Source organism: Maylandia zebra, linkage group LG17 (genome assembly GCF_041146795.1).
Source record: "Maylandia zebra isolate NMK-2024a linkage group LG17, Mzebra_GT3a, whole genome shotgun sequence".
NCBI classification, from domain to species: Eukaryota; Metazoa; Chordata; class Actinopteri; order Cichliformes; family Cichlidae; genus Maylandia; species Maylandia zebra.
Window position 1 is genome coordinate 9,609,444 of NC_135183.1, and position 15,854 is coordinate 9,625,297.

The 15,854-nt window shown below is 41.3% G+C and overlaps 2 protein-coding genes across 8 annotated transcripts; one reads left to right on the forward strand and one right to left on the reverse strand.

The window, feature by feature from the left end:
• The first annotated feature begins 949 nt into the window (after positions 1–949).
• Positions 950–7,161, forward strand: LOC112432714 (uncharacterized). 2 transcript variants are annotated; one of them, XM_076875925.1, is made up of 4 exons: positions 950–1,075; positions 4,645–5,541; positions 6,091–6,185; positions 6,302–7,161. In XM_076875925.1, the coding sequence occupies exons 1-4, from the start codon at positions 1,012–1,014 to the stop codon at positions 6,371–6,373; spliced, it is 1,128 nt and encodes a 375-aa protein (XP_076732040.1). In that variant the 5' UTR covers positions 950–1,011; the 3' UTR covers positions 6,374–7,161. The 2 variants fall into 2 exon arrangements, with proteins under 2 accessions (XP_076732040.1, XP_076732041.1); XM_076875926.1 differs by lacking the exon at positions 6,302–7,161.
• A 329-nt stretch (positions 7,162–7,490) lies between these two features.
• On the reverse strand, positions 7,491–15,644 carry LOC101482349 (uncharacterized). 6 transcript variants are annotated; one of them, XM_004562067.4, is made up of 16 exons: positions 15,469–15,643; positions 15,269–15,325; positions 13,319–13,477; positions 13,070–13,111; positions 12,219–12,337; positions 11,847–12,021; positions 11,632–11,757; positions 11,266–11,309; positions 11,072–11,141; positions 10,710–10,924; positions 9,933–10,113; positions 9,680–9,763; positions 8,821–8,966; positions 8,458–8,699; positions 8,263–8,372; positions 7,491–8,065 (listed from the first exon to the last, which is right to left on the reverse strand). In XM_004562067.4, exons 3-16 carry the CDS (start codon positions 13,469–13,471, stop codon positions 7,916–7,918), a joined length of 1,857 nt encoding a protein of 618 aa, XP_004562124.3. In that variant the 5' UTR covers positions 13,472–13,477; positions 15,269–15,325; positions 15,469–15,643; the 3' UTR covers positions 7,491–7,915. The 6 variants fall into 6 exon arrangements, 4 of the variants coding, with proteins under 4 accessions (XP_004562124.3, XP_004562122.3, XP_004562123.3 ...); XM_004562065.4 differs by having other exon boundaries at positions 15,269–15,402; XM_004562066.4 differs by having other exon boundaries at positions 11,928–12,021; positions 15,269–15,644.
• Between the last annotated feature and the right edge of the window lie 210 nt (positions 15,645–15,854).

Genomic DNA, 15,854 nt, shown 5'->3' on the forward strand with positions numbered 1-15,854 from the left:
ACAAAGTGACTGAATGAATTAAACTGTAAAGTGTTCAGTAATTACAGAGATTAGTGGTGGCTAAGGTGAAAAGCAGGATGACCAGAATAAAAGGTGAGCTACATTTTATGAAAAACTGGTTTGCCAACTTCTGTGACGATTTCCAGTAAGTCATACTATGACATAGGTTGACGTTTTTTAGTTTAGGTGAACTCACATGGCTGAAAGCACTGTACTTCCCTCTTGACCTCGGAAAGTTGCTTTTATATCCACTGTGTTGTTTGTGTGTGCTGTTTTTCTACAATTGTTAAACAATAAAAAGAAAGTGCAAGCTACACCTGTTGAAAACAAATGAATGGCAAGTACTGAGTAAATATATATAAATATCTTTTTGAAAACCCAATGTATTTCAGTTAATTCCACAGGAAGGAAAATAAGTTCATACTGAGCAGTTAACCATCAGGGTGCAATCAAGGATCTGGCTATTTGTTCTATTATGATGATTTGTAGTTCCTTTGAAGCTTTAAAGTGTTAGTCCTTACATACTGCATCAGTATTGTCATAACTCAGTCACTCAGATTTGGAGATTGGCAAAGCTGAAGAGAATTTCACAGCAAATCTATAGTAGAATATTAAAAAAAAGAATACTTCAGTTCTCAAGCACTTCCAATATTAACTTGAAGTAAAACTAATTTCATCTATGCTTCCCCTGTTACTACACTTAACATACTTTTAATGAGGAAAAGCTCTCAGTATATGTACCAGTACTCCTATCATGCAATTAAACATTTAGTGACATTTACTCATTTTGAACTTTGTGGAGCATTTTTACTATTTAACTTGACCTGCATTATATAAAGATGTAAGTTTCAGTGCACATACCTTTGGTTTGTGGTTTTTCAGGTCATGTGACACTCTTTAATATTGGAGGGAGGAGCAAATCATGTCATCTAAGTAAAGTGTGCAGACACAGAAAACAAACAGTCAGAGTCTGAGACAATCTGGGAGTAGTGAGTAGTAGCAGAGTTCATCATGGATAAAAGAATACTTTGCTGGATATGTCTGCTGGCATATTTTCAGACATCTTTGGCACAAAGTAAGTGTTTATTGCAAGTTATAGCATTGTTTGCACTTTTTATATTAGACAGCTTTAGAGTGATTCAACTACAACAAATGTAGTACAATACTAAAACAAAATGATAATAGCACAGACTCCACAAAATATTAATAATCAGCTTTTTTTAAACTGTAGTACTGTGAGCAAAATTTTGGTTACCTCCAAGAACATACATCCTGGGATCACTGGAATGCACAAACTCCTGGAGAATGAAGACTTCAGTGATCCCATGTAACAATATGACTAGAGCATCCAATGTGCTCTAGTCATATTGTTACAATTTAATAAACACAAATAAGTTGGGGAATTTGTGTTTATTAAATTGTAACAATATGACTAGAGCACCTTGGATGAGTAGGTTTAATGACAGTTTATTAAACTGTAACATTGGATTGGGTGTATGATATATGTAATGATATGGCATATAAAACCCATTTTCAGTTCATGTTTCAAATTTTCTGTCTACAGATGGCTTCTTTGAAACTAAGTGAAGTTGAATATTTTCATGCTCTGCTGACCACACAGCACATATTCAAGATAAAGCTTAACATGTTCAATAAAGCTTACCTTAAGTTAGTGCTTCTAAGCTTATACAGTGGGTCAAAAAAGTATTTAGTCAGCCACCGATTGTGCAAGTTCCCCCACCTAAAATGATGACAGAAGTCAGTAATTTGCACCAGAGGTACACTTCAACTGTGAGAGACAGAATGTGAAAAAAAAAATCCATGAATCCACATGGTAGGATTTGTAAAGAATTTATTCGTAAATCAGGGTGGAAAATAAGTATTTGGTCAATAACAAAAATACAACTCAGTACTTTGTAACATAACCTTTGTTGGCAATAACAGAGGTCAAACGTTTACTATAGGTCTTTACCAGGTTTGCACACACAGTAGCTGGTATTTTGGCCCATTCCTCCATGCAGATCTTCTCGAGAGCAGTGATGTTTTGGGGCTGTCGCCGAGCAACACGGACTTTCAACTCCCGCCACAGATTTTCTATGGGGTTGAGGTCTGGAGACTGGCTAGGCCACTCCAGGACTTTCAAATGCTTCTTACGGAGCCACTCCTTTGTTGCCCGGGCGGTGTGTTTTGGATCATTGTCATGTTGGAAGAGGGTGCATGGGAGTTTGCCCAACCAGTCTACATGTGTTTTGTGGACTTGGAGAAGGCATTCGACCGTGTCCCTCGGGGTGTCCTGTGGGAGGTGTTGCGGGAATATGGGGTGTCTGGCCCATTGCTACGGGCCATTCGATCCCTATACAACCGTTGCAAGAGCTTGGTTCGCATTGCCGGCAATAAGTCGGACTCGTTCCCGGTGGGTGATGGGCTTCGCCAGGGCTGCCCTTTGTCTCCGGTTCTGTTCATAATTTTTATGGACAGGATTTCTAGGCGCAGCCAAGTGGCGGAGGGCTTTCGCTTTGGTGGCCTCAGAATCTCATCTCTGATTTTTGCAGATGATGTGGTTCTGTTGGCTTCATCGGGTGAAGGCCTCCAGCTCGCACTGGAACGGTTCGCAGCCGAGTGTGAAGCAGCGGGAATGAGGATCAGCACCTCCAAATCTGAGGCCATGGTTCTCAGCCGGAAAAGGGTGGAGTGGCCACTTCGGGTCGGGGATGAGTTCCTGCCCCAAGTGGAGGAGTTCAAGTATCTCGGGGTCTTGTTCGCGAGTGATGGGAGAAGGGAGCCGGAGATCGACAGACGGATTGGGGCTGCAGCTGCAGTAATGCAGACGCTGCACCGGTCCGTCGTGGTGAAGAGGGAGCTGAGTGTAAAAGCGAAGCTCTCAATTTACTGGTCGATCTACGTCCCTACCCTCACCTATGGCCACGAGCTGTGGGTAGTGACCGAAAGAACGAGATCGCGGATACAAGCGGCAGAAATGAGCTTCCTCCGAAGGGTGGCTGGCCTCTCCCTTAGAGATAGGGTGAGAGGTTCGGCCATCCGGGAGGGGCTCAGAGTAGAGCAGCTGCTGCTCCACATCGAAAGGAGCCAGCTGAGGTGGTTCGGGCATCTGACAAGGATGCCCCCTGGGCGCCTCCTGGGTGAGGTGTTCCAGGCATGTCCCACCGGGAGGAGGCCCCGGGGCAGACCCAGGACACGCTGGAGAGATTATATCTCTCGGCTGGCCTGGGAACGCCTTGGTATTCCCCCGGACAAGCTGGAGGAGGTGGCTGGGGAGAGGGAGGTCTGGGCCTCTTTGCTTAGGCTGCTGCCCCCGCGACCCGGCCCCGGACAAAGCGGAAGAAGATGGATGGATGGTCATGTTGGAAGACCCAGCCTCGTTTCATCTTCAGTTCTCACTGATGGTAGGAGGTTTTGGCTCAAAATCTCACGATACATGGCCCCATTCATTCTGTCCTTAACACGGATCAGTCGTCCTGTCCCCTTGGCAGAAAAACAGCCCCATAGCATGATGTTTCCACCCCCATGCTTCACAGTAGGTATGGTGTTCTTGGGATGCAACTCAGTATTCTTTTTCCTCCAAACACGACGAGTTGAGTTTATACCAAAAAGTTCTACTTTGGTTTCATCTGACCACATGACATTCTCCCAATCCTCTGCTGTATCATCCATGTGCTCTCTGGCAAACTTCAGACGGGCCTGGACATGCACTGGCTTCAGCAGCGGAACACATCTGGCACTGCGGGATTTGATTCCCTGCCGTTGTAGTGTGTTACTGATGGTGACCTTTGTTACTTTGGTCCCAGCTCTCTGCAGGTCATTCACCAGGTCCCCCCCTGTGGTTCTGGGATCTTTGCTCACCGTTCTCATGATCATTTTGACCCCACGGGATGAGATCTTGCGTGGAGCCCCAGACCGAGGGAGATTATCAGTGGTCTTGTATGTCTTCCATTTTCTGATGATTGCTCCCACAGTTGATTTTTTTCACACCAAGCTGCTTGCCTATTGTAGATTCACTCTTCCCAGTCTGGTGCAGGTCTACAATACTTTTCCTGGTGTCCTTCGAAAGCTCTTTGGTCTTGGCCATGGCGGAGTTTGGAGTCCGACTGTTTGAGGCTGTGGACAGGTGTCTTTTATACAGATGATGAGTTCAAACAGGTGCCATTCATACAGGTAACGAGTGGGGGACAGAAAAGCTTCTTACAGAAGACGTTACAGGTCTGTGAGAGCCAGAGATTTTCCTTGTTTGAGGTGACCAAATACTTATTTTCCACCCTAATTTACGAATAAATTCTTTACAAATCCTACCATGTGAATTCATGGATTTTTTTTTCACATTCTGTCTCTCACAGTTGAAGTGTACCTCTGGTGCAAATTACTGACCTCTGTCATCATTTTAGGTGGGGGAACTTGCACAATCGGTGGCTGACTAAATACTTTTTTGCCCCACTGTACTTGAAACTCCTGTCAATATCAAATGATTGCATGGAATGACTTTGAGTTGCTACTAAGATTAGTAGACAGATTATTTTCTGTCGAGTTATTTGGAGAGGGGCCAGCAGTCTGTGGCTGTTACTGAAATTATGAATGAAAGTTTCATCGTGTTAAGTCATTCTAATCTGCGCTTAACTCACTGTCTTTAAGCAACCACAACTGCAGCACCAACCACAACAACTACAACTGCAGCACCAGCAACCATAACTGCAGCGCCAACCACTACAACTGCACCAACAACCACTACAACTGCAACGCTAACCGCAACTGCAGCACCAACCACACCTGCGTCACCAACAACCACTGCAGCACCAACAACCACTACAACTGCAGCACCAGCAACTATAACTGCAGCGCCAACCACTACAACTGCACCAACAACCACTACAACTGCAACGCTAACCGCAACTGCAGCACCAACCACACCTGCGTCACCAACAACCACTGCAGCACCAACAACCACTACAACTGCAGCACCAGCAACCATAACTGCAGCACCAACCACTACAACTGCACCAACAACCACTACAACTGCAACACTAACCGCAACTGCAGCACCAACCACACCTGCATCACCAACAACCACTGCAGCACCAACAACCACTACAACTGCAGCACCAGCAACCATAACTGCAGCGCCATTCACTACAACTGCACCACCAACAACAACCACTACAGCTGCAGCACCGGCAACCATAACTGCAACAGTAACCACAACTACTGCACCAACAACCACAACACTAACCACCACTACAACTGCAGCACCAACCACCACTACAACTATAACACCAACCACAACTGCAGCACCGGCAACCACAACTGCAGCACCAACGAATACAACTACAGCAACAACCACAACTGCACTACCAACCACCACTACAACTACAGCACCAACCAACACAACTACAACACCAACCATAACTGCAGCACAAACCACTACAACTACAGCACCAACAACCACAACTGCAGCGCCAACTACTACAACTACAACTAAAACTGCAGCACAAAGCACCACAACCCCTACAGAAGGGTCAACCACCATTCAAAGTATGTGATTTAAATTAAAAGTACTTAATGTGTGCAACAGTTTCTCTTCCTACCTTCTGTTGTCCTTCCAACATTCACACTCTAATACTAGGGTGGGAAACTCCAGGCCTCAAGGGTTGAAGTCCTGCAGGTTTTAGATCTCACCCTGGGTCAACACACTGGAATCAAATGATTAGTTCATTACCAGGCCACTGCAGAATTTCAAGACATGGTGAGGAGGTAATTTAGCCATTTAAATTAGCTGCGGTGGTTCTAAAACCCGCAGGACACCAGCACTTGAGGCCTGGAGTTCCCCCACCCAGGGTTGGACTGGGACAAAAAAACGGCCTAAGCATTTTGACTAGAGATCAGCCCACAAAGTACTATAGGAAAAGCCATAAAGCCTCAAATGCTGTTGTGACTCCTGGTTTCATCTAAAAATCTAAAAATGTTATAGTGTAATTGTTTCAGTATTGAGGGAAATGTGCCTTATAGCAATAATCAAATGCATTTTATGATGTATAATTACTTTACACTTACCAATTATACTTTTATAATTCTTTTTTTCAGTTCCAACAGGCCCACAAGCACTTGCACATCTAAAGATAAAGATGACTACATACGGGCAGGTTAGCAATGCAACCATCATTGCCCTTCTTGAACAGGTATAGCTATATCTTAAAGTTTGCTTCGTACATTCTTGACTTATCAGTAATTTCACACACACAAATCATGTCTTAAAAATTCAAATGTTTAATCTCTGTGTTTTCTTTCCATTTAGTTTAACACCAAGGTCCTGAATGGAATACCCCACATTCTCTCTGTGACAAACATTAAAAAAGTTGAAGCATAAAAATTGAATGTGGACACAAGTCAAAAATAAAAATATAAAGGCAAGAATTTAACAGTGAGTTAGTAGATTTGTTTCAACATGATCCGGAGCGGCAGTTTGCCTCAGTCGCTTCATCATATCCTGAATGATTAGTACGTTGGTGTGAGAAGGAGACATCAGCTGTGCTGCAGTGGTCGACAGCCAGATGGGCTTGGATTGCTCTGTGAATGTATGAAACCTAAACCTGGGTGAAAGCAGATCATATTTAAATATCAATCCCCTTACATGATCATTTCTGAAATTAAATCAAACTGCAGAAACACAATGCTGTAGTTCCCATGAATTACAAATGCGCTTTTGGTTTATCATCTTGAAAAGTACAATAGGCATCTCAAACCAGGCAGCTGGCTAATAATGTCAATACTTACTCACTCTGACAAAATGGTGACTAGGAAATCAAATAATTTATATGCTTTGAAACAAAAAAAATATTTTATTTATTGGTTACGTGTTTTAGTAATATCACTTTTGAGTCATTTAAAAGTACAGATCCGGAAAAGCATTAGTTGTACTGCACACACAGCTAGGCCTCTGAGAAAGTGGGTGACACTCAGTGGGTGAGAATTCCACAGGTGTTAGCTTACTGCTCACCGTGTCAATAGATTTTAATTAAATTTCCGTAACAGATTCTTGTTAACTCGGCTTTTCCACATGGAAAACAAGGAAAATTATTACTGTTGGTGCATAAATACTGCACCCTAATGAAGAAAATAAATCAGTTTTCAGATATTACTGACCAACAACACACTTTTTCCCCCTTTGTGGTATTAGAATCAAATCTGTTTTTCAGAATTTGTTTTTGTATGTCTGCTGATTTGTACTGTACTTTAAACTGTGACTAAATTTTACAAACTTGTCACTCCTGCTACTAAAGTCTCATATACACAGAAATATATCTGATTCTGATTATTCTGAATAAAGAGATAACCATTTGTAATGGCCATTCTTTGTATCATTTATTCTTTCAGAATTCTTTTTAAATGAAACTTTATTCAACTTGTGAATTTAAAGCAGATTTATACCCATATACAGAATATCAAGAACAACAGCTGTTAGAAAATACAAGAGAAAGTGAAAACATAGATTGCTATTCAATGTTAAATGTGCTCTTCGTGCCATTTTAATAATTAATGAAAGAAAACACACACCTTATCTGCATCAACAAATAAACTCAACATGGATCCATCAACTCTGACTTGGCCCTGCCAAAAACATCTAAGACCTTGTGTGTTGAGTACCATTCCTTCCCGTTCTTTTAAAATACATGATTCTACTTATCAAAAAATGCGCACAGGTTCTATTATAAACACTACACGGTTTAAAACCATCAGACTGAGGTCTTTACAAAATACAAACACTGGTCTAATCTACAGCATCGTGTCACCAGCACCAAAGTGCACACAGAGCAAATTGCGTCCTTTTAGTCATGTTGTTAACATCACACAGAAACGTTTAATCTCCAGTGAGAGGGAATTCTCTTCATAATCTCATCATCACTTCTCTTCAGTTGTCCTCTCCGTCTCGCAGCACCTTGTGCACAGCTCTGTTTAACAGGGCCAGCAGGTCCACAGCCCCAGCCACTCCCCTTGGCAGGTAGAGCTCCAGAGAAGAGGAGGCGGCATGAGGCAGGCGCAAATCTTGCATGCTGGCATCCTGAGAGGGGAAAAAAAAAAAAAAAAAAAAAAAAAAAAAAAAGGAATAGTGAGGGAAATGTGACAAAGATTCATCTCTTGACAAAGGAAAAGGAGCTATATTTTATCACCTTGGATAGTTGATGCTGGTGGTGATTCTTGTGAATTTGAATCACAATTAAAGGCAGGATTTTAAGGATTTTTATGTTAAACACCAACCTGAGAGTAAAAACACAGAGAAATGAATCTGGGGAAGCCAAGAGGAGGCAAACGGTCAGCTCCTGTGATGAAGGTGAGGAGGTCTTCAAAGGAAAACTCTGCCTTGCCGTCTGATTGTGCAAACAGAGACATATTTTATCTAACCTGAAACACTAGAAGCATCTTTATTCTTTCCACCACACCCTCCAACCTTACCACGCACTAAAGTGAGGATTGTTTCCCAGTGTCCAGCTGTGGCCTCCTCATCTGCCCTCAGTTGGGCATCTGAAGTGCTAAAGCTGATGGTAAAAAGCTGCTTGAACTCTTCCAGACTCAGAGGCTGCTGCGGTGCACTCGTCATAACTGGGGCAAAAATTTCCCAGTGGGACTGAACCATGTCCCACAGCCCACCACAGCTATTCAGCCCCTCAGTAAACTGGGAGATCATTTTAGTCACCCTGAAGGACAGCAAGTGGATTAAATTTAACTTTTGTATTTAGAAAGGGCAACATTTGCATGTAGCTCAAGTTGAAACTGTCGACACCATGTGTATGACGTATGCTTCTGTGTGTGCACTACCTGTCGTAGATGTAGTGTTTTACCAGGCGACTATAAATGGCTGGCATTTCATCAGAGTTGGCTGAACAGATCTCAGGGATCCCACAGCGTGACACCCAGTCGCACAGACTGGGAGACAGCAGCTTTACATCAGTACAACTATGTAGCTGTGAGAGCAGAGGAACATCATTTGTGTGCGGCACACAGAAGGCAATTATGTACACAGGACTGAGGGTTTAATACAGAGAAGAGTTTAAAGGTGAGGGGGGAAAAACTGCCATACAAACAGTTCATCATTCTACAGCTGAAGGCAGAAACAAGATGATGTTATTCAGCACTGTAATTATGCTACAGTCACATTAGGAAACCACTACAATTGCCATGGTATATGCAGTGATCTCACAATCTCATCGAAATGGTTACTTAAGACAGGGACCAGGTCTGTGACCTGTGTTCAAAGGGACTATCACACATCAGGAGGGTGATTGAATGGCAGTAAGATGCAGTCTGCTATCAGACTGTATTGAATAGGGTCATTTGGCAGTTACAAAGTCTTTTGTCATCCGTTGCTTTCTCTACTACACAGAAACTCACAGTTCCCAGTTATTTTTAGTGTCCAAGCAGAACCTCACAAATATGAAAAAGAAATTCCTTCACAAGTTGTTGCACAACCAACTTCTGGGCAACCAGTGGGTTGGTGCAGCTATGAGGTTACCATCCTATTTTTACTCCAGTGTGACCGATCCATCAATAAAATAACTGGTTTATATTAAGATCACCGTTATCCAAACTAACCATGTATAATAACACAGGTACAGCAGTATATCAAGTTTTTAAATATGTTACAATTAGAGTTGTGAGTTTTCTTCTTGTGTGCTACCTCTTTCAGTTGGATTTGGACTTCGGTATCAATAATGTCCCGCCAGTTGAAGTCTTCTAATGTTATACTGTGGCAACACATCACCTGTGACAGTAAAATAAGCCATACAGACAAAGATTGTGCTGGTAATACCTGACACAGCTACAGGGCATCAGAAAAAGTAATCTAATATCACATTCGCAAAGAATAGGCAATACTGTATGACAAATTCTTGTAGTGCCTACACTAGCACACATTCAGTTAAGGACTCTACCTGATACAATGCAGGGTGAAGGCAACAAAGTCCAGGCCCACCCTGAGCCAGCGACCAGCCAATGAGAACCCCAGCTTCATAGTACTTCCTCTCCTCAAGAGCTGTGAAGTTGCAGGTCATGAACAGACTTCCTGGAAGACCCTCAAACACACAGCTGTGCTGCAGCTCCAGCAGCATCAGCCTGCATGAGAAGAAATGTAGACATGAATTAACAAATGACACCTTTATGCTTTGGTGTTTTGGCAGAAACCTCTTTCAGAAGAACTGAACATTTCTCTCAGAATGGTGGAGCACCAAAACAAACAAAACAAAACAAAACGAAAACGAAACCTAGATGCCATTATTATGTCATTCATCAAAGAAAAAAAGAAAAATCAGCTGCTACCTTTCCATTTTGTATTGCTGTAAATACCATCTGTTCACATATTTGGGGTTTTGGACGGTTGATCAAACAACACAATCAGTTTTATTACCACACCGTCTTCTGGGATCCTGAACTATCATGATGAGCATTTGACACAATTTTCACATTGTTTACTGCAGCCCCAAAATGTATAGAATATGATCCTATTATAGACTACATGCTACCATGTGGAAATCTTTTTGTGAGCCAGTTTTCCAATTACAAAAAAAAGTGAATATTAAATCTTGATGAAATTCATACAGTCATGTTGGATCAGAGTTTGAATAAATTAGCTTCAGTATAGAAAACCATACAACTTATTTTATGCCTGAAGCCATCAGCTCCAGCAATAATTTCAGGGAAATGATGAGGACCTGAAAAACTCCCTGACAGGGGCCTCGTGGCTGTCGGGCTCTTCTCCACTGAAGGAGATAACAGGCGTCGCCCTGAAGCAGAAGTCGGGCCTCCTCACCACCTCCAGAGCGCCGTGGAGTAGATCTGTCCGCCTCACCTGGATGTGAGTTTTCAATCCTGGATCTACGTTCTCCTGTCTGAACGCTCTCAGGATGGTGTCCAGGTCAACAGTGGACTGCGCACAAAAGATGCAAGTTTAACAGGAGACAAAGATGATGATGATAATAATAATAATAATAATAATAATAATAATAATAATAATAATAATACAACAAACTGAATTTAGGATTGACTTTTTTTATCTTTTATCCTCCAAACTCACCTTCTTTGTATCCCTGCAGATGCTAGGCTTGATTATTAGCTCACTTTTACCATCTTGGCAGCTGTCTGTGCTGCTCCCCCCCCCCAAAAAAAAAAAAAAAAAAAAAAAAAAACCCACACAAATTCAGATAATGCAGCTATTTAGTTTGTCACTAATCATTTCTAAATGTGTATTCACAGGAAATGTTTTCTTGCCTTTTTACCACAAGTGTCTCACTTGCTGACCCTTCAGATTCTGTCTGTAAGGAGAAGAGAACTTTATAAACTACAGACAAAATGGAGGCAGACTGAGCAAAGCTAAAGCAGATTGGAGAAATAAACGAAATAATTAAAGATCCCGTGTTCCCCGGTTCACAGGAACAAGGCGTCCAGGGGTCCATGAGCCATTTTAAACACTTGCTGTCGTTTCTGTTTTTTCACAGAAGCCAAATTATCTTTAAACTGAATCTTAACACACAAAGTTGTCTTTATGGCTTTTGAAATATAAAAAATGTATCAGATCCAAGTCCTACTTTTATAATGATCACATCAGGGTATTAGTAATGAAGCAGCAGTAGTTACCTCTGAGTAGTCGTGGTGGCTCAGGATATATAAAGCACCATGTTCAGAGATCCTGAGGACTTGCTCTCCAGTCCAGCCCTCTGAAGGGGTGTCAGGGACAAACAGCACTCTGGAGCTCTGCACACACTGGAAACAACCACCACATTCAGCAATGTTCTGTGTACTAAAATGAACAGACTTTAAGACACCTCAGGCAGAACACATCTCACACCCACCTGCAGATATGTAAATGAAAACTTTTGTCCTGCCTGTTTTACAAAGTGCCCCTGAAAGAGCATCGCCAGTCGACCCTTCACCTGAGTGGCTGACCAGCTGCGGTCAATGGTGATGCGAGCAGTCATCATCATGGCTTCCAGAGCTGCTTGGTCTTTATTCTTTGGAACTATTTGTCTGGAAGAACAGAAAATAACATTTACTTCACTGAAAAATGTTATGAACAGTAGAGTAGATTCAAACAGAGCTATGTAAACACCTTTTATTGCCACAATCATCACTTTAGAAACAGTGGGAGCTACTCAAACATTCACTGACCTAAAATGGCATTTTGAATAAGATTTTATGGTATTCTTTCCTACATAAACACTCACCTGTCCAGCTGTGACATAGAGTGTCCTCTGGGTAAACAGACCACGTCTTTAACCACCAGGCTTTTCTTCTGAGGAATCAGTCTCTTCCATTTGAGATGACCAGCTTTGTTAGAATATGGCTGAAATACACAGAATAAACCCTCAGTGTTACATGTTGGATTCACGAACAGGAGAATATCCTAAAGTTACAATGGGGCAAAACTGTGCAGGAAATGGGAAATATGGTTTCCATTTTGGCAGAAAATAAAGTTTGAAAAAACTGATTGAACTTTGATTAAAAAGCTTAAATCGTTGATGATAAATAATGTGCTGGAGACTGAAGTCAACATTTTTCTGACACTGTGGAAGAAAGATGATCAGATTCATCAATATTAAGGTCAAGCCTACAATAAAAATATAAAGTAGTAGTAGTAATGTAGAAAGAAAAAGTTCTTTTTTAATACACTTGAAAGTGTGAATTGTGAATATTTTCTGAAGGAAATTTTATTTAAATCTTATGATGTCTAATTCATTTTTCATTTTTTATTGTCCGCCTGGTTTGGGATGAAGAACCAATTTCATATAATACACACGTTAACCAATGTTAGGGAGGCAATTTAAGCTCCTTGAGGCGACTGTTGTTCTGATTTGGTATGAACTGATTTGAATTAACATTGCTGTGCTTTGTTCTAATTCCAGTAGGGGAACTGGACCACTGCACCATATAGTTATATACTGTTTGCACTGCTCTCACTGTTTGTATGCAGCATCCCTGCTCTAGAGTCCAGGCTGCAAATCAAATGCCTGAGTCGGTGATATGTTATGAAGAGTCATGACATATCAGTAATGAATAAAGGATTCCCTGACTTTACCATTGCTGGATGACTCTTTGACTTTCTGATAGAAGGAATCACCTACAGGAAGGAAAAACAAGAAGGGTGAATAAAAACAAGAAATGTGAACTAAAAAAAAAGGAATACAAATAAGATGAAGCAATAAAGTAAAGTAAAAACCCATTCCTGGAGGTCCTGACCAGCTATTTAGCATGGGATGTCTTTTTTTCTACTACAAATTTCTTACTTTCTTACCAAGTGGTTTATAACTTCTGCCTTATTACTAACCTCCAGCTCTATCTCTACTTCTTGTTTGCACACCACAGCAGAGCAGTGAGGTTCTTCCTGGTCTGGGGAATCTGTTTCAGCCTGGTGTCTGGGTTGAGTTTGGACCTGCTGCTCAGGGGCTTCCTCGGAGTTGGAGAACAGAGGACTCGCCATGTATCGCTGTGGTACAAGAGGAGGACAAGGAGCTGGCTTGTTATGTATGAGCACGCGAATGATGCAACAAAAGAATATGTGAGTCCACATCATTAACCATCAGGCAGCAAAACACCATTGTTGTTTTGAATACATGAGTTGTAGTTTCAACATTGTGGAGCCACTACAACATCAGAACAATTCTACTCACCGCAATGATGAGAGCTGATTAATCACAGTGTTTTGAAATTATGGCTTTGGCTCTGGTTCAGTTGTCCTTTTGCTTGATTGAACAGTTTCAGTGATGTATCTGAAGCAACACTGATTGTTGTTATTCCAACAATTAGATCTTGTTGTGGCTTGTAGTTTAACTTGGTGCTTTTTGCTTGACAGCAGATTGTTATTTAGCTGTACCAACAGAATTTCATCAATTTTATATCAGAAATTCTTGAGAGAGTAGTAGTAAAGCTAATCATCTACAGAGAAATGACTTATCTGAAGAGTTTCGGTCAGGTTTCAGAGCTCAGAGTACAGAAACAGCCTAAGCAATGGTTACAAATGGTGGCCTCTGACAGTGGCCTCATCTCTGTGCTTGTCCGGCTAGAACAGATTGATACTGTTGACCATAAGATTTTATTACACCAATGAGAACATGCAGTGGGTATTAAAGGTACTGCACTGCAGTGGAATCATATCTTTCTAACAAACTCAAATTTGTTCATTCCATTTACATTATACATGTTTCCTTTAGGCCAGAGGGCCACTTGCGTCTCACGTCATCCCTATATCGGCGTAAAGAAATATAATGCTGTTTGGCTCTTTAAGTTTTTGTTTTTTTTGTTCAAGAGGATTTCTTTGTTGTTGAATGCAACATTAAAATAAGTTCTTTAAAAAGCAAAGAAATTATTTAATGATGGCAAACGCGTCGAGTGATTGTCTGTGTTAGTTCAGTGAGAGTTATTCGCAAAGAAAACAATTTTCACTTGCAGTCAATAACTAATGTCTGCATTATTATTTTGATAGATTCAAACAAAGTTATAGCAGAAGTGCTGCCATGTGTCTGGCCAGAAAGACAGTACCAATTTGTTTATTTGGCAGTTCAATGAAAGTCTTCAGTTTGTTAAGAGTGATTTTGCTCTGTATAAATAAAATTGAAGATGAAGATGTCTTGTTGATGCTAGAGGTGAGAAAGCACATGGGCTACAGGAGCAAAAGTCCACACCAGGTGCCACTCTTATCAGCTAAGACCAGGAAACTGAGGCCACAATTTCCATGGTCCCAGAAAGATTCAGGAACAGAAGATTGGAAAAATGTATGCATGTATGATGTAGGAGACATCTTCTAACACATTTGGTGCACTTGGTACCAACTGAGAAAATGCCACCAACTGGGATGTGGTAGAACAAGAGAGTGTAGCTGACAAATCTGCAGCAATTATGTTGTTGAAAAATGCCATGAAAGCAGTTCTAAATTGAAAAAGGGTTTCCATCCCAGTACCAGCAAGGTGCAAGTGAAAGTAAAGTCTGAATGGAAACGCAGAACAATATCTATACATCTACAGTTCTACATACAAAGTAAAACCAAACAGGTTTGGTGAGTATCTAAAGCAATACCTCTCTGTACTGTCTAGAAGTAGGACATCAACCCTTTAAGGTGTATTTATATGTTAGTTCTGAGGTTAGTCAAAAGATATTGGATCTGATTATGATATACCACCACTCTGCTCATCATATGAGCTTCAAAAAGTTTCCTGATGGGGTCAGCACTATTTATAAATCACACATAATGTCTTGTAGTGAAGTATTTAAAAAGACACACCTGGTGAACGCTGTATTCCTCCTCTTCCTCCTGTGTTATCAAGACCTTACAGGGCTCCTTGGAAGAAAACACTTTCATTTCAATGTTTTCTTTAATGACCAGTGACACTGGTTTCTTCCCACACGCCATCCTTCCTAAAATGACACCGTTTACGGTATCTAACCTTTGCTTGTTCTTTATTTTGTCCTTATTCTTATTACCTCTTTTTTGCAGGCTTCTTGTGACTCAAAGCTGATTTCATGCTAATTAAGTGTTCTCTTGCTTAGCTGAGAGGGAACCACCAAACATCTAAACAGGTGAAGTTTCATTACCTCAAGCTGCAACCTATCAGTCTAAAGCTGTAGTTGGCTCACAGTTGTGTTCTCAGGCTGTGATTGGTTGTGTGGATAATCTAGAAGCTGATATTTGTGGGAGTTCTGTTCAAAAACAGTGTGACTTTTGAAAGGACGGTTTGTGTATAGGAAATGAATTACTGCTGTACCACGTGTGAAACAAAATAAAAAATGAAATGAAAAAAAGCTCTGCCTGATTCAAAAGTAGCTTTAGAAGTACAACATGTGGCCCAATCAATGCAACTTTGTCTCTG